Genomic DNA, 22,054 nt, shown 5'->3' with positions numbered 1-22,054 from the left:
TGTTCTTATTTGAAGATACTAAGGATTTTCTGATATCTAATCGGGGTTTGTTATTTCAATCCTTTGAGTCCATTGCGACTAGTTACTGAATTGGTTATTACTTCACTGGTTGTCGGCGGCGTTTGCTGTTTAAATATTGCCGCCTTGTAACCGCTGTGCTTTAGCTGTCTCTACTCGGAGCATATATTGCTCTAATCTCGTGAGTAGTGTTTATAACTTCTATGCAACATCCCAACCAAATGTATACTATATAATATAGTGAGATTAACTTATTTTTGGGTCACATCTATTTGCTAATGTTTTGTGTAGTGCTGTTGCAGCTCTGTTTCAATGTAAATGTTATAGTAGGCACTACGCTTTACAGTATGTAGTTTTCTGTCTTCATCAAACTGCCCAATAGTGAAGGGGGATTCATCACCCCACACACTTTCCACTGCACCATGTTGATGTGAGTCTTGTGTACAGTTGGAAACCCATTTCATGAAGCTTCTAACACACAGGTCTTGTGCTGATGTTGCTTCCGGAGGCAGTTTGGAGCACTGGAGTGACTGAAGCAACAGATGAGAGAGAGAGAGACAGAGAGAGTAAAAGAGAGAGAGAGAAAGAGAGAGAAATAGAGGGAAAGGGGTGAGAAATGGATAGATAGATAGATAGATAGATAGATAGATAGATAGATAGATAGATAGATAGATAGAGAGGGAAAGGAGAGAGAGAAAGGGGGAGAGATGGAAAGGTTGAGAGAGAGAGAAAGAAGGAAAGGGGAAGAAAGAGTGAGGGAAGAAGAGAGATAGGTGAACCCGAGAGAGAGAGAGAGAGAGAGAGAGAGAGAGAGAGAGAGAGAGAGAGAGAGAGAGAGAGAGAGAGAGAGAAAGGAGGAGAGAGAGAGCGGGAAAGAGAGAAAGAGAGAGATGGGGAAAGGGGGAGAGAGAAAGAGCTAAATGTGTGTGTGTGTGTGTGTGTGTGAGAGAGAGAGAGAGAGAGAGAGAGAGAGAGAGAGATAGAGAGAGAGAGGAAAAGAGGAAAAGGGGTGGAGAGAGAGGGAAAGAGGGAGATAGAGAGAATGAGGGAAAGGGGGAGAAAAAGAAAGAGAGGGGAAGAGTGAAACTGGAAGGGAGAGAAAGGGGGAGAGAGATAAAGAGACAAGTCTGGTTTTGCCTACCAGGATACCAGGAGATTTCCCGGTGGGCTGCAGCAGCTGTGGCTGGAAAGTTACAATTTAAAGGGGTTATTAATGGATACAATTAAGCTTTAGGGGCCAATTTAGTAAGGGCCGAATGGCCCTGAATGCCCTTTTTCCACCAGAAACAGGAGTTAAGAAGCAGTGGTCGCTTTGTGCACAGGGGCACATTAATGCTAGAAAATAAAAGAGCCTTTTACAAATATTTGCCACAAAGTTGTAGACCGCCAATTCACTAACATGTCTTTGTGTCCTGCAGCATTAAGATGACCCTTCACTGGAACTAAGGGGCCTAGCCAAAACCTGAAAAACAGCCCCAGACCATTATCCTTCCTCCCAAAAATGTTATAGTAGAAGAATTAAGTCAAAGAAAAATTGAACAAAAACAGAATACATTTAGGTAGAACTTCCCTCTCCCCGGTACATTTTAGAGCATCATTTTGGTAAAGAGATCGTAACTTAGCAGTACTTATACTTGTTTATACTTTTTACTTAACTTTAAAATGTACAATTAACATATATACCCCATACAGACTGTCGGAATGTTCTGGGGTTATGAGTAATAATAGTTTCTTCAAAGTTAGCGTATAAAGTAACATTTATTTGAGATTACTTTTTAAAGAGTTTTTTGTAACAGATTTAGCAACACTTTGTAACGGTTTGTAAAGCAAAACTTAATATCTATAATACCCAGAGGTTGAGAAAGATTTAAGTTAGTCAAATATATTTATAAGTGAACAACAAATCGCAATTGATTTAAATGTGATCCACGTAAATGATCTAAAGTTTGCGTGGTAGTATGTTTCTTTATCTATTTGTAATCACCATTAAGATGTTCTTATTTGAAGATACTAAGGATTTTCTGATATCTAATCTGGGTTTGTTATTTCAATCCTTTGAGTCCATTGCGACTAGTTACTGAATTGGTTATTACTTCACTGGTTGTCGGCGGCATTTGCTGTTTAAATATTGCCACCTTGTAACCACTGTGCTTTAGCTGTCTCTACTCGGAGCATATATTGCTCTAATCTCGTGAGTAGTGTTTATAACTTCTATGCAACATCCCAACCAAATGTATACTATATAATATAGTGAGATTAACTTATTTTTGGGTCACATCTATTTGCTAATGTTTTGTGTAGTGCTGTTGCAGCTCTGTTTCAATGTAAATGTTATAGTAGGCACTACGCTTTACAGTAGGTAGTTTTCTGTCTTCATCAAACTGCCCAATAGTGAAGGGGGATTCATCACCCCACACACTTTCCACTGCACCATGTTGATGTGAGTCTTGTGTACAGTTGGAAACCAATTTCATGAAGCTTCTAACACACAGGTCTTGTGCTGATGTTGCTTCCGGAGGTAGTTTGGAGCTCTGGAGTGACTGAAGCAACAGATGAGAGAGAGATTGAGAGAGAGAGTAAAAGAGAGAGAGAGAGAAAGAGAGAGAAATAGAGGGAAAGGGGGTGAGAAATGGATAGATAGATAAATAGATAGATAGATAGATAGATAGATAGATAGAGAGGGAAAGGAGAGAGAGAGAGAGAAAGGGGGGAGAGAGGGAAAGGGTGAGAGAGAGAAAGAAGGAAAGGGGAAGAAAGAGTGAGGGAAGAAGAGAGGTGAACCGGAGAGAGAGAGAGAGAGAGAGGAGGAGAGAGAGAACGGGAAAGAGAGAGATGGGGAAAGGGGGAGAGAGAAAGAGCTAAATGTGTGTGTGTGTGTGTGTGAGAGAGAGAGAGAGAGAGAGATAGAGAGAGCGAAAGGAAAAGAGGAAAAGGGGTGGAGATAGAGGGAAAGAGGGAGATAGAGAGAAAGAGGGAAAGGGGGAGAGAGAGAAAGAGAGGGGAAGAGGGAAACTGGAAGGGAGAGAAAGGGGGAGAGAGATAGAGAGACAAGTCTGGTTTTGCCTACCAGGATACCAGGAGATTTCTCGGTGGGCTGCAGCAGCTGGGGCTTTAAAGCTACAATTTAAAGGGGTTATTAATGGATACAATTAAGCTTTAGGGGCCGATTTATTAAGGGCCGAATGGCCCTGAATGCCCTGTTTCCACCAGAAACAGGAGTTAAGAAGCAGTGGTCTTAAGACTATTGCTCCTTAACTCGTATGCCGCCTCTGAGGCTGCGGACATCAATCCGCACAATCTCATACGATCGGGTTGATTGACACCCCCTGCTAGTGGCCGGTTGGCCACGAATCTGCAGGGGGCAGCATTGCACAAGCAGTTCACCAGAACTGCTTGTGCAATGTTAAATGCCGACAGCGTATGCAGGGAGGACATGATCCGCCTGACATGGGTTTAACAATATAAGTAAAGAATAAAGGTTTAGGGTTTAATGAGCACTCTTTCCTAGTCTGAGTAGTAAGGAATTAAAAAATAACTTTTAATAATTAAATGTAAAAATGAGGAAACAACCTCTATATAATAAATGAAATCCCACCAACCAAAGTAATAATCAAGTGAGATAAAAAGCGCATGCATGGGGCCAACTGTTAATAATTCGGCCCCAAAGAGTGCACATAACAACAATCTGGCACTTTTTGTTTAATACAAACTAATCTAATATAATTCTGAAACAAAATATTGGGGAAAGGGGCCTAGCCAAAACCTGAAAAACAGCCCCAGATCATTATCCTTCCTCCAACAAACTTTATAGTAGGCACTACGCATTACAGTAGGTAGTTTTCTGTCTTCCATCAAACTGCCCAATAGTGAAGGGTGATTCATCACCCCAGAGCACAATTTCCACTGCACCATGTTGATGTGTGAGTCTTGTGTACAGTTGGAAACCCATTTCATGAAGCCTCCAACACACAGGTCTTTTGCTGATGTTGCTTCCAGAGGCAGTTGGAGCTCTGGAGTGACTGAAGCAACAGATGATAGATTATTTTTTACTTCAGTACTCTACTAGGTCTGCCACAGTGATGGTGAAACCTTATTGAGCCTGAGTGCCCAAACTGCAATGTGAAAGCAACTTATTTATCTCAAAGTGCCAACTGAGAAAGAGAAAGGGAGAGAGGAAGAGAGAGATATAGAGGGAAAGGAGAGAGAGAGAGAGGAAGGGTGGGAGAGAGAGAATAAAGCAAATGCTCCACCCTGCATCTTGTTTTATTTTAAAGTAATAGATCAAAGCCCTTTACTCACAAACAGTGTAAGAAATATTTGAAAATCACAAACTATTTAGCAACAATACAGAATCTACAAACCAACATAGTAAAAATCAGCTATATGTGACAGAAGGTATTTTTCTATCAGTATTTCACATAAAGACTGACTTGTGCTGTATGCTGGGCCCTCTGACTTATGCCTGGCTCTAGTACTGAGCCTTTTCTCCTGTCCACATAATCAGTGTGCCTCAACATCGCTCAGCTCTCTGCAGTTTAGGCAGGAGTTTTTCAGGAAGACGCATTAAATTAAAATTAAGCCCCCCCCCAAAAAAAAAATACAGCCTCCTTTCGAACAGGCCCATTTATCAAGCTCTGTACGGAGCTTGAAGGGCCGTTTTCTGGTGAGTCTTCAGACAAGTCTAAAGACCGCTGCTCCATATCCCTGTCCGTCTGCTCTGAGCAGGCGGACAGGAATCGCCGGAAATCAACCCGATCGAATACGATCGGGTTGATTGACACCTCCCTGCTGGCGGCCGATTGGCCGTGAGTCAGCAGGGGGCGGCGTTGCACCAGCAGCTCTTGTGAGCTGCTGGTGCAATGTTAAATGCGGAGAGCGTATTGCTCTCCGCATTTAGCGAGGTCTTGCGGACCTGATCCGCAGTGTCGGATCAGGTCCGCAAGACCTTTGATAAATTGGGGCCTAGGTCTGAATTGCCCTGTAAGTCTGCCCCTGCCCAGAAACTTACCTTAAGTCCAAAAATCTGCTGCCTCTTCCGAAGCTACTTCTGCTGTCCTCACCTTTCCCCGCCATTGGTGCTGTCACTGTTTGCGCATGCTTCATTGTGAGTGCAAACAGTGGTGCATTGAGCAGTCATGCTCCACCTATGTTATCTATGTGTAGGCCTGCCACACTATTTACAGGCTGGACGAGATGGTTGTGGAGCTATGGCTCACGTGCCATAGCTTCACCATTATTGGTCTACAACTTTGTGGCTTCGCTTAGATGCTTAGATGCTTCCACTTCACAATAATAGCAGTTACAGATGACCAGGTTTTCCGAACAATCCACTGTTTTGCCATGGCTATCCAGTACTACAGAATTTTGTGGCACTATACAAATAAACAATAATATTATTATTATTAATAATACTAATAATAATGAGCTGGATGCACCTGTTAGCAACGGGTGTGGCTGAAACACCTGAACTCAATAATTAGTAAGTATGTCTGTCTCTCTATCTGTCTATCTAAGAAATAGCTTGTGAGCTTTTTTTCTTTAGCTAACAATTTCTAAATGAGCAGATATTGGACAACATTTTTGATTTTTACAAAAAACAATAAAATACTATTTGTGCCCATGGGGGTGATTTACCAACCCCTGTATAAAGCCCCAATGTAACTGTTTCCGATCGAGCCTTCAGGCTCGCCAGAAACAGGAGTTAAGAAGCAGTGGTCTCAAGACCGCTGCTCCTTAACTCGTCCGCTGCCTCTGAGGCTGCGGACATCAATTCGCCCAATCGAATACGATCGGGTTCATTGACACCCCCTGCTAGCGGCCGATTGGCTGTGAATCTGCAGGGGGCGGCATTGCACAAGCAGTTCACCAGAACTGCTTGTGCAATGTTAAACGCTGACAGCGTATGCTGTCGGCATTTAGCGATGCAGAGCATACATGATTCGCTGTAGCGAATCATGTCTGCCTGGGGTATGATAAATCTACCCCTATGTCTCATAAATTATCTATAAAAAACAGTAATTTTGTAACCCATGCTCCTTTAATATGATTAGTCAAACACATTATAAAATAGGTCTTAAGCCAGGGTATATTAGAGTATGAGCAACCTCTTTGACCATTATGCATGCATTGACCTTTTGATCATGTGCTCACAAAATTTTCTTACAATTTTGTTTTGCATCTGTGAATACAACTTATATGAAAATATGTTTGTACTTTGTTTTTCAGGGTACTATTTTCTTACCTGGGAACAGAGTGGTTGAGCACCCTTGCAATGAAGAAAGTCCAGGAAAATTCCTATTTGAAGTTGTTCCAGGTAGGACCTTTTATTTCTACACTTTTGCTGATTATGGGGATCACATGATCAGCAGGGGCTATGTTTGCTAATAAGCTGGTGCCTAGTAAACAATCCATTGGGTGGGTATCTGTCTAGGTTACATGAGTCAGTGTAATAATCCATCATTTATATGTCATATTCCATTTGCTGTCCCAATAGTTTCCCCAATAAATAGATAATTTTAGGATGAACCTTTAAGAGTTGATATCACTGTGGGGGTCAAAAATGTAAATGTAAACATGCACTAAAAAATTCTCTAATGCAAAGATATTAAATATCTTGTCAGCTCTGGACTGGCAATGCACAACTGGTCTGGAGCTATAACCAATCTGCGTAGCCACCAATCACCAAGTTCACCTGGGTATCAGCTGTGTATTGCCACTGCAGAGCTGTAAACATCCTAATAAAAATCCTAATAAAGGGTTAAACACAATATTCTCTGTAAGCAATAATGTAATAAATAACTGTTCTAATATATTAGATCCTGTTTTTATTGCTTCTTTATGTTTCGTTACGTTGTTCACTTTTGAATAGAAAATAAAGAACAGACAAGTCAATAAAAAAAAAAAACTGGTTTGGTATTTATAAAATATAACATTATTTCTGCTATTAAGTTTGCTCAGGACATTACTAATTAAACTAAGTACAATAGCTGTTCCCATGGTAACTATATGCACAGGATGTTCCTCTCTTGTAATACCTAGTACTAACCTTAATGGATTAATTCTTTCTTATAAGCATTTCATAGAGCATAAAATTCTAGTGCATTGAAAAATTCTTAAAAGGCTGTCGCAGAGTATTCAATGTATAATTAATTGTTGCTGTTTTATTAATTGTGTTATTGAAAATTAAATTATAAAATGAAAGAATTTCCATCTTTTTTACTGCTGTTATATATAGTGTATTCAGATTCTGATTGACATGAAAATATGCATTCCATGAAACAGACCAATTTATAACTACTCGTAGGCACACTGTTCATTCTGATAAATATTTATGTTTATTGTTATTATTACTATTTATCTATAGAGCTGAAAGAATGTATTACTCACAGTAGAATTTATCATTTTTCCACTCAATAGTATTATTCATTTTGCCGTTTCAGCTGTCTATTCTATGTTTTAGCCATATGTATTTTTATTCAGTATTACATTTGTTAAATATTTAATATTTTGAATTAAACAGACCTCCAGGAAAGAAAAAATAAACATGAAATTGTGGACCATGTTTTAGTTATTAAGCAGTCATTTTGAAGACTGTTGTGTTTGTAAATATTTTCCATTTTGAATGCATCTACGTCTAAGGACTCATGCCACCAATCTGTTTACACCAAGCCTAAAAGCTGTCTTGGCATCAGATTTTTATTTCTTTATTTACATTTGTGGCACATCAGGAACAGAACCATATTCCAGGCCATGTGCATAAGATCCTTATGGCTTTTAGTGCTTCTAGTAAAGGACAACAAAAAGTTATGACCTTTGTGGGAAGCCAGTGATGTCTGAAATTACAGAGAGGGTGACACAAAGGGCTATATTTCTCAAAGGATAGGCGAACTCTGTGGGGCATATGTATCAAGCTCCGTAAGGAAATCTACCCGATCAAGTACGATCGGGTTGATTGGCACCCCCCTATTGGCTGTGAGTCTGCAGCAGGGGGCGGCGTTGCACCAGCAGCTCTTGTGATCAGGTCCGCCAGTCCTTGATAACTAGAGGCCTGTATGTGCTTCACCTGTAACTGCGCCCCAGCTCGCCTCCAGAGAAGCGCACATGAACGCCTGAATTTATAAAAAAAATAGACGTAACTTTGCACAGGCGAGCTGGGGCGTAATAATGATAAATTTCGCCTGTCGGAAAAAGCATTTACTCCCTATTTACTCCCTATTTATCACAGTACATCCATATAAATATTTACGCCGCCATGTTTTGATTATTAAAAAAGTGTTTTTTTAGGTAACTATTTAGCTTATATTTATATTGTATACTGTTTCTGTGCTGTTTTTGCCATATGTTGATCATTTAAGATTGCAAAAATAAATATATCAATATATCGATATATATATAAAACTGTTGGTACCCATATGCCCCTGTGGAAGCGCAAATTTCTGTCAATAACAGAAAAAAGAAAAGTTAAAAAGAAGAAAGTACTGCATCACAAGATGTAAAAGCATGCATTATATTGGTGTTCGCAGTCTGTATGGCAAAATATACAACTCGCAATTCAAGCCGAAATTTCAGTTCCCTAACGGCGCAAAGCAATGATAAATAAGAAACTGGGCGTATTTGTAGGTCGGGCTGTTAAATTATGCCTATTACTAATGTATATTCTTACACTCGGGAGCGCGCCAGTGCGCCTAGGCAAATGCAAGCGGAGTGCGATGAAATTTCTTTCAGATTTGCGCAATTATAGGAGCAGAGTGCTTTGATGAATATGGCGATCAGTTCGTATGCGCTATTTTGTAGGGAATTAAAGGAGAATGGCTTTGATAAATCTACCCCAAATAATTATTGGTTGTTTCAGTGGGGGAAACATGAAAGGTGGTGGCTAGAATACCACAAAATGTAGATAGAACATAGATAGTTAAGTTTCAAATTTGGCAAGGAACAAAGAGAAGGTAAATCCAGCCTTGGGAGTTATATTTGCAGAATATTTTTTCACTACATCCTGAAAATGTTGTTATCTGCCAGCTTTGTTAGATCTTATATAAATAACATCATATTCAAGTTCTAGTAAAAACATAGAGTTCCTTGAATTGAAAGCATTGTAGATAAAGTTAGAAAGAAAAACAAAACTAATCCATTTTTAAAATATTGCCAAGCATGGATTTTGTAAGGCACATGAGAGAAATGTGTATAATATTATAACATTTAATATTATGTTATTAGGCTTAGCATGTTTAGAATCTTCAAATTACTAAGGTTTTTATTGAAACATAGGTTTTGACAGCAGATAAAAATAAAAGTTTGGATCATTCATTGTAATCTCTATACCTGCTTTAAAACCATGCTCCAAAATAGACCAAGTTCTGAAACCAGGTTCCTTTGTTGTGGGGCAAAAGCTTGTGCAACCCTGCCCCTGCTTTCCCAGAACCAACAACACAAGAGTAGGATTTGTAAATTAGTCCAGGTGGATTCGTCAGGAACGGTGTAGAGTTTAAAAAAATAACACTCTTAAGGCTTGAGCAAGCGAACCTGCATCATAAGGTCTCCAAAGCTGCATTCACTAAATGGAGACCTTATTGCTTAACTTCCTTCATTGGCCAGAATTTCGGAGAAAAACTTGCCCAAAATACTGGAGATGTTTTAACATTTTTGCTATCACTCTTTTTAAACAGAAATAGAGTCTTTGTTTTTATTATTTACCTATGAAAACTATATATATATATATATATCTATATATATATATATATATATATATATATATATATATATATATTCTTTTTTTATTTCAATTTATTATTTTTTTTATTTTTTTATTTTTTGGCATAAAGAGAGCTTTCAGAAGAAGACAGTTTCAACTAGTTATTTATTCACAGAATTCAGAAATTATTGTAAAATTACCCAAAAAAGTAAAAGCAAATATATATACAATATAAAAAAAGGAATTATCACATTCCACAAAAATTTTTAGCTTTTCTAACTGTATAAAAAAATCATGATGACATTTGTTCATTAGCATCCTCTGTTTCAGCTAAGACCAAACGTATATATTTTCTTTCATGTAATTAGCAAGAGTCCATGAGCTAGTGACGTATGGGATATACATTCCTACCAGGAGGGGCAAAGTTTCCCAAACCTCAAAATGCCTATAAATACACCCCTCACAACACCCACAATTCAGTTTTACAAACTTTGCCTCCGATGGAGGTGGTGAAGTAAGTTTGTGCTAGATTCTACGTTGATATGCGCTCCGCAGCAAGTTGGAGCCCGGTTTTCCTCTCAGCGTGCAGGGAATGTCAGAGGGATGTGAGGAGAGTATTGCCTATTTGAATGCAGTGATCTCCTTCTACGGGGTCTATTTCATAGGTTCTCTGTTATCGGTCGTAGAGATTCATCTCTTACCTCCCTTTTCAGATCGACGATATACTCTTATATATACCATTACCTCTGCTGATTCTCGTTTCAGTACTGGTTTGGCTTTCTACAAACATGTAGATGAGTGTCCTGGGGTAAGTAAGTCTTATTTTCTGTGACACTCTAAGCTATGGTTGGGCACTTTGTTTATAAAGTTCTAAATATATGTATTCAAACATTTATTTGCCTTGACTCAGAATGTTCAACTTTCCTTATTTTTCAGACAGTCAGTTTCATATTTGGGATAATGCATTTGATTTAATCATTTTTTCTTACCTTCAAGAATTTGACTCTTTTTTCCCTGTGGGCTGTTAGGCTCGCGGGGGCTGAAAATGCTTCATTTTATTGCGTCATTCTTGGCGCGGACTTTTTTGGCGCAAAAATTATTTTCCGTTTCCGGCGTCATACGTGTCGCCGGAAGTTGCGTCATTTTTTTGACGTTATTTTGCACCAAAAATGTCGGCGTTCCGGATGTGGCGTCATTTTTGGCGCCAAAAGCATTTTAGGCGCCAAATAATGTGGGCGTCTGATTTTGCGCTAAAAAATATGGGCGTCGCTTTTGTCTCCACATTATTTTAGTCTCATTTTTCATTGCTTCTGGTTGCTAGAAGCTTGTTCTTTGGCATTTTTTCCCATTCCTGAAACTGTCATTTAAGGAATTTGATCAATTTTGCTTTATATGTTGTTTTTTCTCTTACATATTGCAAGATGTCTCACGTTGCATCTGAGTCAGAAGATACTACAGGAAAATCGCTGTCTAGTGCTGGATCTACCAAAGCTAAGTGTATCTGCTGTAAACTTTTGGTAGCTATTCCTCCGGCTGTTGTTTGTATTAATTGTCATGACAAACTTGTTAATGCAGATAATATTTCCTTTAGTAAAGTACCATTGTCTGTTGCAGTTCCTTCAACATCTAAGGTGCAGAATGTTCCTGATAACATAAGAGATTTTGTTTCTGAATCCATTAAGAAGGCTATGTCTGTTATTTCTCCTTCTAGTAAACGTAAAAAATCTTTTAAAACTTCTCTCCCTACAGATGAATTTTTAAATGAACATCATCATTCTGATTCTGATGACTCTTCTGGTTCAGAGGATTCTGTCTCAGAGCTTGATGCTGATAAATCTTCATATTTATTTAAAATGGAATTTATTCGTTCTTTACTTAAAGAAGTACTAATTGCTTTAGAAATAGAGGATTCTGGTCCTCTTGATACTAATTCTAAATGTTTAGATAAGGTATTTAAATCTCCTGTGGTTATTCCAGAAGTTTTTCCTGTTCCTAATGCTATTTCTGCAGTAATTTCCAAAGAATGGGATAAATTGGGTAATTCATTTACTCCTTCTAAACGTTTTAAGCAATTATATCCTGTACCGTCTGACAGGTTAGAATTTTGGGACAAAATCCCTAAAGTTGATGGGGCTATTTCTACCCTTGCTAAACGTACTACTATTCCTACGTCAGATGGTACTTCGTTTAAAGATCCTTTAGATAGGAAAATTGAATCCTTTCTAAGAAAAGCTTATCTGTGTTCAGGTAATCTTCTTAGACCTGCTATATCATTGGCTGATGTTGCTGCAGCTTCAACTTTTTGGTTGGAAACTTTAGCGCAACAAGTAACAAATAATGATTCTCATGATATTATTATTCTTCTTCAGCAAGCTAATAATTTTATTTGTGATGCCATTTTTGATATTATCAGAGTTGATGTCAGGTTTATGTCTCTAGCTATTTTAGCTAGAAGAGCTTTATGGCTTAAGACTTGGAATGCTGATATGGCTTCTAAATCAACTCTACTTTCCATTTCTTTCCAGGGTAACAAATTATTTGGTTCTCAGTTGGATTCTATTATCTCAACTGTTACTGGTGGGAAAGGAACTTTTTTACCACAGGATAAAAAATCTAAAGGTAAAAACAGGGCTAATAATCGTTTTCGTTCCTTTCGTTTCAACAAAGAACAAAAGCCTGATCCTTCATCCTCAGGAGCAGTTTCAGTTTGGAAACCATCTCCAGTCTGGAATAAATCCAAGCCTGCTAGAAAGGCAAAGCCTGCTTCTAAGTCCACATGAAGGTGCGGCCCTCATTCCAGCTCAGCTGGTAGGGGGCAGGTTACGTTTTTTCAAAGAAATTTGGATCAATTCTGTTCACAATCTTTGGATTCAGAACATTGTTTCAGAAGGGTACAGAATTGGTTTCAAGATGAGACCTCCTGCAAAGAGATTTTTTCTTTCCCGTGTCCCAGTAAATCCAGTGAAAGCTCAAGCATTTCTGAATTGTGTTTCAGATCTAGAGTTGGCTGGAGTAATTATACCAGTTCCAGTTCCGGAACAGGGGATGGGGTTTTATTCAAATCTCTTCATTGTACCAAAGAAGGAGAATTCCTTCAGACCAGTTCTGGATCTAAAAATATTGAATCGTTATGTAAGGATACCAACGTTCAAGATGGTAACTGTAAGGACTATCTTGCCTTTTGTTCAGCAAGGGAATTATATGTCCACAATAGATTTACAGGATGCATATCTGCATATTCCGATTCATCCAGATCATTATCAGTTTCTGAGATTCTCTTTTCTGGACAAGCATTACCAGTTTGTGGCTCTGCCGTTTGGCCTAGCTACAGCTCCAAGAATTTTTACAAAGGTTCTCGGTGCCCTTCTGTCTGTAATCAGAGAAAAGGGTATTGTGGTATTTCCTTATTTGGACGATATCTTGGTACTTGCTCAGTCTTTACATTTAGCAGAATCTCATACGAATCGACTTGTGTTGTTTCTTCAAGATCATGGTTGGAGGATCAATTTACCAAAAAGTTCTTTGATTCCTCAGACAAGGGTAACCTTTCTGGGTTTCCAGATAGATTCAGTGTCCATGACTCTGTCTTTAACAGACAAGAGACGTCTAAAATTGATTGCAGCTTGTCGAAACCTTCAGTCACAATCATTCCCTTCGGTAGCCTTATGCATGGAAATTCTAGGTCTTATGACTGCTGCATCGGACGCGATCCCCTTTGCTCGTTTTCACATGCGACCTCTTCAGCTCTGTATGCTGAATCAATGGTGCAAGGATTACACAAAGATATCTCAATTAATATCTTTAAAACCGATTGTTCGACACTCTCTAACGTGGTGGACAGATCACCATCGTTTAATTCAGGGGGCTTCTTTTGTGCTTCCGACCTGGACTGTAATTTCAACAGATGCAAGTCTCACGGGTTGGGGAGCTGTGTGGGGATCTCTGACGGCACAAGGAGTTTGGGAATCTCAGGAGGTGAGATTACCGATCAATATTTTGGAACTCCGTGCAATTTTCAGAGCTCTTCAGTTTTGGCCTCTTCTGAAGAGAGAATCGTTCATTTGTTTTCAGACAGACAATGTCACAACTGTGGCATACATCAATCATCAAGGAGGGACTCACAGTCCTCTGGCTATGAAAGAAGTATCTCAAATTTTGGTTTGGGCGGAATCCAGCTCCTGTCTAATCTCTGCGGTTCATATCCCAGGTATAGACAATTGGGAAGCGGATTATCTCAGTCGCCAAACGTTGCATCCGGGCGAATGGTCTCTGCACCCAGAGGTATTTCTTCAGATTGTTCAAATGTGGGAACTTCCAGAAATAGATCTGATGGCGTCTCATCTAAACAAGAAACTTCCCAGGTATCTGTCCAGATCCCGGGATCCTCAGGCGGAGGCAGTGGATGCATTATCACTTCCTTGGAAGTATCATCCTGTCTATATCTTTCCGCCTCTAGTTCTTCTTCCAAGAGTAATCTCCAAGATTCTGAAGGAATGCTCGTTTGTTCTGCTGGTAGCTCCGGCATGGCCTCACAGGTTTTGGTATGCGGATCTTGTCCGGATGGCCTCTTGCCAACCGTGGACTCTTCCGTTAAGACCAGACCTTCTGTCTCAAGGTCCTTTTTTCCATCAGGATCTGAAATCCTTCAATTTAAAGGTATGGAGATTGAACGCTTGATTCTTCGTCAAAGAGGTTTCTCTGACTCTGTGATTAATACTATGTTACAGGCTCGTAAATCTGTATCTAGAGAGATATATTATAGAGTCTGGAAGACTTATATTTCTTGGTGTCTTTTTCATCATTTTTCTTGGCATTCTTTTAGAATACCGAGAATTTTACAGTTTCTTCAGGATGGTTTAGATAAGGGTTTGTCCGCAAGTTCCTTGAAAGGACAAATCTCTGCTCTTTCTGTTCTTTTTCACAGGAAGATTGCTATTCTTCCTGATATTCATTGTTTTGTACAAGCTTTGGTTCGTATAAAACCTGTCATTAAGTCAATTTCTCCTCCTTGGAGTTTGAATTTGGTTCTGGGGGCTCTTCAAGCTCCTCCGTTTGAACCTATGCATTCATTGGACATTAAATTACTTTCTTGGAAAGTTTTGTTCCTTTTGGCCATCTCTTCTGCCAGAAGAGTTTCTGAATTATCTGCTCTTTCTTGTGAGTCTCCTTTTCTGATTTTTCATCAGGATAAGGCGGTGTTGCGAACTTCTTTTGAATTTTTACCTAAAGTTGTGAATTCCAACAACATTAGTAGAGAAATTGTGGTTCCTTCATTATGTCCTAATCCTAAGAATTCTAAGGAGAAATCGTTGCATTCTTTGGATGTTGTTAGAGCTTTGAAATATTATGTTGAAGCTTCTAAATCTTTCAGAAAGACTTCTAGTCTATTTGTTATCTTTTCCGGTTCTAGAAAAGGCCAGAAAGCTTCTGCCATTTCTTTGGCATCTTGGTTGAAATCTTTAATTCATCTTGCCTATGTTGAGTCGGGTAAAACTCCGCCTCAGAGGATTACAGCTCATTCTACTAGGTCAGTTTCTACTTCCTGGGCGTTTAGGAATGAAGCTTCGGTTGATCAGATTTGCAAAGCAGCGACTTGGTCCTCTTTGCATACTTTTACTAAATTCTACCATTTTGATGTATTTTCTTCTTCTGAAGCAGTTTTTGGTAGAAAAGTACTTCAGGCAGTGGTTTCAGTTTGAATCTTCTGCTTATGTTTTTCATTAAACTTTATTTTGGGTGTGGATTATTTTCAGCAGGAATTGGCTGTCTTTATTTTATCCCTCCCTCTCTAGTGACTCTTGTGTGGAAAGATCCACATCTTGGGTAATCATTATCCCATACGTCACTAGCTCATGGACTCTTGCTAATTACATGAAAGAAAACATAATTTATGTAAGAACTTACCTGATATATTCATTTCTTTCATATTAGCAAGAGTCCATGAGGCCCGCCCTTTTTTTGTGGTGGTTTTGATTTTGTATAAAGCACAATTATTCCAATTCCTTATTTTATATGCTTTCGCACTTTTTTATCACCCCACTTCTTGGCTATTCGTTAAACTGAATTGTGGGTGTGGTGAGGGGTGTATTTATAGGCATTTTGAGGTTTGGGAAACTTTGCCCCTCCTGGTAGGAATGTATATCCCATACGTCACTAGCTCATGGACTCTTGCTAATATGAAAGAAATGAATTTATCAGGTAAGTTCTTACATAAATTATGTTTTTATTATGTTTAATCGTTTTAAGATCTTTTTTTGCAGCTGTGTCTAAAATGATGCAATGGGCTAACATTCATTTGGTATAACAGAGCTGCCCAAATTCTCAAAATGAACCCCCCGAAACTATGTATATTTCTAAATTTGACAAACCAAGGTATAGGCCTATTTTGGTATATTTGATGCCACTATTTGTCCGCCCAATAAGTTCATATAAAAAAAATGTTAACTTTTTTGAAAACTTTGGACTTCTCACTGTAATTATTTACAAACAACTACTGCAGTCATAAGACAAATGGTTGTAAAAGCTTCTCTGGGATTTCCTTTGTTTAGAAACAGAAGACATGCATGGCTTTACCACTGGTTTTAGTCAATTAGAAGGCCGTTAATATTTGTTCTAGTGTAAGGATATGCAGCAGGTTTAGGCTTGTGAAGTCTTCACTGTACACTTCTAGTTCTCAGAATTTGAAAACACACAATCTACAGACAAAATAAATGATGAATGGGTACTTCAAAGTTTATTTTCTACAAATAAAAACATTTCTATTCCTATTTTAAAGTGTTTCTGTTCCTTTTAATTTGAGGCATGCCAGATATTCCCTCAAAATTTAATGTATGTGGCATCATTATACCTAGATAGCTATTTTACGTTTTTTTTTTATTATATCATGAATTTGCGGATAACAAATGATTGGTTAACAACATGCTTAACATGATTGGATAGAAACAAGGTGCAAAATGATAAGGCCACTATGACAAATTTAAAATGTTATAACTGATAAGAAAAGATATAGGGGCTGATTTATCAAGTTCCGTATGGAGCTTGATGCCCCTGTTTCTGTGCGAGCCTTTAGGCTCACTGGAAACAGAAGTTATGAAGCAGCGGTCTAAAGACCGCTGCTCCATAACTTGTCCACCTGCTCTGAGGCCGCGGACAGAAATAAACCCGATCGAATACGATCAGGTTGATTGACACCCCCTGCTAGTGTCCGATTGCCCGCAAATCTGCAGGGGACTGCACAAGAACTGCTGGTGCAATGATAAATGCAGACAGCGTATGCTGTCGGCATTTATCGATGTGCAGCGGACATGATACGCTACATCGTATCATGTCCGCTCCCACTACGATAAATCTACCCCATAGTAGCTATTATTTGCTGTCAAATTCTATGCTACTACAATAAGGTTGTTCAGTCTGTACTTTTTTTGCTTTAATGTGCTGTGCATTTTGTGAGCTGCCGTCATACTTATGAATTCTGCAAATAGAATCTGTAACTGTGCATTTAAATGAGCTATTCTATCCATTGTACAACTGCGGGCAATATAGATTTCACTTCATTTGTTGCACGTTTCCATCCTAAAACAGCAGGGATTTGTGTGTGTTGGAATTTTTTGTTTTCTGGTCATAATACATGCAAATAATTTGGAGAATGTAAGTGGGTGAGATCTGGTCTGAAGAAATCTGATGCCTTGAAATATGGATGAGATGTGCTATGAATTGTAATGAACTCTTAAAACAAAACCTCTTGCTAGTTCCAACTTTGAATTGTGATTTGTAATTGACACAATGTTTGGCTTATTTTATTGCCTGCATAATAATTAAAACATGTTGTAAATGGAATTTCAAATACATATTTTAATTAGGTTATGACATCAATTTGTCATCATTGTGTAGGTTATTTATTTTCATAGCGTGTATTTGTTGCATCTATTCTGTGTGAACCTTAACTTGCAGGATAAAATGTTTAACCTTTGACTCAAACATTTTTTAGCCTTGGTGAAACTCGTGGGAAAAACACACAATATGCTAGAAAATAAAAGAACAGTTGATTAAGAAAATGAAAAAAAAAAAAGTTTTTTGTATAATCCTATCTTAAGATAAAACAAGATAATACACATTTTTTTGGGTCAATATTAGAATCAATTGATTCTCAAATACCTTTTCAGAGACCAAAAACAGGCTAGAATAATTTATTTGAGCATACATGGTTAATCAGTGACTTGGTAATATTTATTGAGCTAGTCATGCGTTGGTAAGGAATTACTAAAATCATTAACAGTTGTCCTCTGAAGATGGCAATAAGTTATTTTATACTAGACATGTGCAAACATTCATTATTTTATATTCATTTTGCTAATATATTTAGTATCTGAAGTACCCAAATATCTTGCAAAACATTTAGTGCTAGATTACAAGTGGAGCACTATTTTGCAAACAAAGCTGGAAGTAAACTTTTAATGTAGGTGCTAATTTCAGGACTTTGGATATTGCGATAAAGCATACTAACCTGATACCACGTTAGACCTACAGCGCTAAACCTGAAAGCAGTTATGAATATTTAATGTTTCACGCCCTTCTGGTGCTTTGTCAAAGATGTGGAGGTGTGTGGTATTAGCATACTTTTAAATGGTTACCATTATTCAAAACCGAAAAACTCCTCCCTTATCATGATGTCACAGTATTAGACTATATTTCAATATCTACTAGAACAATTCTGTGTAATACAAAAAGTGCTGGATATAGTGATGAAAGTGCATTTTAAGTGTGTTAATTATTCAATAGCTGAATATTATAAATTAAAAGCTTAAAATTACGGCTATAAAGACATATCATTCGTAACAAGATTAGACAGAGCAATATTTGTGTTTATTTGTTTTCAATAGGTTATATTGCTGTTGTTTAGAAATTAATTATCATATCAATGCTGTTGTAACACCAATTAAATTATAGTACAACATACCAAGTATAGAAAAGACCATAAATAAGGACAAAGATCTAGTAACGTAATTTAATAATATTAACAGAATAAATATTTATACTTTAAAAATTAAAAATTAATATTATAAAGTTAAATGAAAGGAAAAGCTAAACTAATAAATTATAAGTCAGGTGTAAAGTTCAAGTCTGTTCTTTTAAAAATCACTTTTAAATTTTAGTGCTGATATTATAATACAGCTTTAAGATACTTTAGTCTAACCCGGTCACTCAACACTCTAAGAAATTAAAAACTGAGTGTCTACAGTGTAACAACTTTAAATAAAGTAAGAGGGCTAGACACACTATTGGTAAGACTTTAGACAGATAAGAAATTTAAAAGGTTTCAATTTTAGCTAATAGAGAAAGCTCGATCATGCATAGATATGGAGAAATAATATCATAATTTTAACAACACTAACATAACTGTTGATAAAATAACAGCATTGATATGATAATTCATTTCTAAACAACAGCAATGTAACCTATTGAAAACAAATGAACACAAATATTGCTCTGTCTAATCTTGTTACGAATGATATGTCTTTATAGCCGTAATTTTTAGCTTTTAATTTATAATATTCAGCTATTGAATAATTAACACACTTAAAATGCACTTTCACTATATCCAGCACTTTTTGTATTACACAGAATTGTTCTAGTAGATATTGAAATATAGTCTAATACTGTGACATCACAATAAGGGAGGAGTTTTTCGGTTTTGAATAATGGTAACCATTTAAAAGTATGCTAATACCACACACCTCCACATCTTTGACAAAGCACCAGAAGGGCGTGAAACGCGTCAGTTGACGTCACACTCCACTTACACCTGTGTCTCCTGGTAGTCACCACGCATATGTATGCAGAGTGTTCGTCTGTAACACCACAAATAAAGGTATGAATTGTTACATGTAACCTTGAGTAAAGTGCTTGTGTAGTGCCAAATTCAATGGACATTTCATTTGGTCTGGGAACCGTGTATTAGGGAAATTTTCCTTGTTGTTTTATATATATATATATATATATATATAATTAATTAAAATATAGCGATAACTATATAACTATATGAATACACACACACATATATATATATATATATAAAATAAAAAATAACTTTTTCTTTAATGCGATGAACATAGGAATTTAAGTATTAATAACTACCTTTAGATTTAGCATACATGAAGAACTTTTTTTACTCCTGTCGTGTTTTGCACATATACATATTAGGGTGTATAATGTATTTATTTGTATAAAATATTCAAAACATAAAAAAATATAATATTTAAATATATTGTATAATAATTATTAATAATTAAAAATAATATTTTTGGAATATTTTATATGAAATATGTACATTATGCACCTTAATATAATTCCTGTCAGTTTTAGTGCACATGCATGTGCGCAAAACCCAACAGGAGTAAAAAAATTAATCTGTTCTAAACACGAAGGTAGCTATGAATACTTTAAATTCAAATGTACTTCAACTAAAAGAAAATTATTATTATTTTTATATATCTGATTAAATTTTGTAAATATATATCTATACCTATATATCTATTTGAATATATATATATATTTGTGTATATACGTATGTATATACATAGATACACACAGACCTCTTTGCTCAGGTGAGATATTCTAAAATATTCCTCCAGCACTGCGAGATCACTAGTGAAATTTTCAAAAGGCAGATTTTGCTTTATTTCTCCCAAGGGGTGTTCCCTGCATTTCTGCATGTAAAGGAGAGACAAGCCCAGTGCTGCATTTACACTTTGTGCTTTCTATTTTATATCACTTTACACTTCAGATTAAATTGTATTATATTAAATCTTTGCATTTTTTTATTTTGTATTTCATTTTGTGTACAGCAGTGTATTTAATGATTTTACAAATTCTGATTATAGAACAGACTTCACAGGGGCAGAACTCACTGGATTTTCTAAGAAAAGGGGAGGAACCTGGAAATGCCAGAGAGATGAGAGATGCCCTCCATATAAAGTAATGAAGCTCTCTGGGATACAAAATTTCATATTGGAGAGATAACTGGAGAACCCCTGGGGCTGATTTAAAGGCTTTGTTTGCATTAATTACAAATTAAACTGAAATGTTTTCAATGCAATTGAACTCCTGCTTTTCTCTATCTTTTAGTATATATCGCTTTTCTGTTAGTTAAAATAAGTCTATTGTGAATCTTGAGCAAAATTCATCTGCATACAGCTAGCGAGACAAATCAGTGAGACCAGCTTGTTTAAACTGCTTAGAAAATTTCTCATGAATTGTGAGAGAGCTTCTGACATACACTGGGAAGCCCCCTGTTCAGCCCAGGGAACTGCCCTCTCCCTCCCATTTTCTGAAAGTGTCAGTTTTAGTTTGCAATTCAGCAAATTCATGGTGCAGTGTAATTTGTATATATAAAGAGAAATATATAAAGTATGATCCTAATTTGTTAAAGTAACACAGAAGTGTAACAAAACTCTCATATCACTCGGTGCTGTATTGCACTGGGCTTGTCTCTTCATATATAGAAAAGAGACAGAGCTCGCAATTCTGGAGAGTTCCGCCCTTTTTCTTTTGAATACTCAGTGAGTTCAGCCCCTAAGCTGCAATTTTTCTCCAAGCTGGAGAACCTTTGATTATCAGGACCACAGAAAGAATCGCACTCTCAGGTATGAAAAACCAGCTCAATAACTTGTTGCTTCTTCCACAGCGATTTACCACCTGGGTGCAGCTTTTTTTTAGCCCAGTAATGCTTTTCACAGAGTAGAACTTTCCTGTAGTATTAGTCTGATCAAGCCTATTATGGTCAGTCCAGCTCCAAAATACTAGGCGATTCCTCTCTGAACAAGGAACATAGCAACCCCAGAGGATCATTTCGGCCTTCATTGGGCCACGTCAGTGAGGTGTAGCCATATTCCTCTAACCACAACAAGCAAGGAGTCCATGTCTAGTTGTCCCTTTTTCCTTTAGGGAGACACAATGCACAATGTTTAGGTATGTAGTACCCACAAATATTAATTTATTTATTTATAAAATATTTTAGCAGCAAGGATACATTGAGATTTCTCTCGTTTTCAAGTATGTCCTGGGCCCACAAAACATTGCATTGCTTTAATAGGGTACAATAAAATACAAAAAACAATATTAATATGTGTGATCATTCACTAATTGCTTTTGTAAACTGTTTAATACTGTGTAACAACCAAATGCTATGGTCTAGAACCTCCCCTTCCTACACTGTGTAGAGAAAGCAGTGCACTTATCTTACAAGGTTGTATAACCTGACTAGCCAGGAAATACCAGTCTGAGAATTGTCAGGTCTTGCCATTTGACTATGTTACCTAGTGAGAAATCCATCAATAATTGTAAAAT

General features: G+C 37.3%; 1 protein-coding gene across 1 annotated transcript in view; it reads left to right on the top strand.

The window, feature by feature from the left end:
• ARHGAP24 (Rho GTPase activating protein 24) overlaps positions 1 to 22,054 on the top strand; it is a 1,035,233-nt gene that overhangs the window by 516,902 nt on the left and 496,277 nt on the right. Inside the window, exon 3 of the mRNA XM_053703381.1 lies at positions 6,244 to 6,331. Within this exon, the coding sequence (XP_053559356.1) occupies positions 6,244 to 6,331 (88 nt within the window). The remainder of the gene's footprint in view (positions 1 to 6,243; positions 6,332 to 22,054) is intronic.

The sequence above is a fragment of the Bombina bombina genome, chromosome 2 (genome assembly GCF_027579735.1).
Source record: "Bombina bombina isolate aBomBom1 chromosome 2, aBomBom1.pri, whole genome shotgun sequence".
Lineage (NCBI taxonomy): Eukaryota > Metazoa > Chordata > Amphibia > Anura > Bombinatoridae > Bombina > Bombina bombina.
This window is presented reverse-complemented; position numbering and strand designations above follow the sequence as displayed.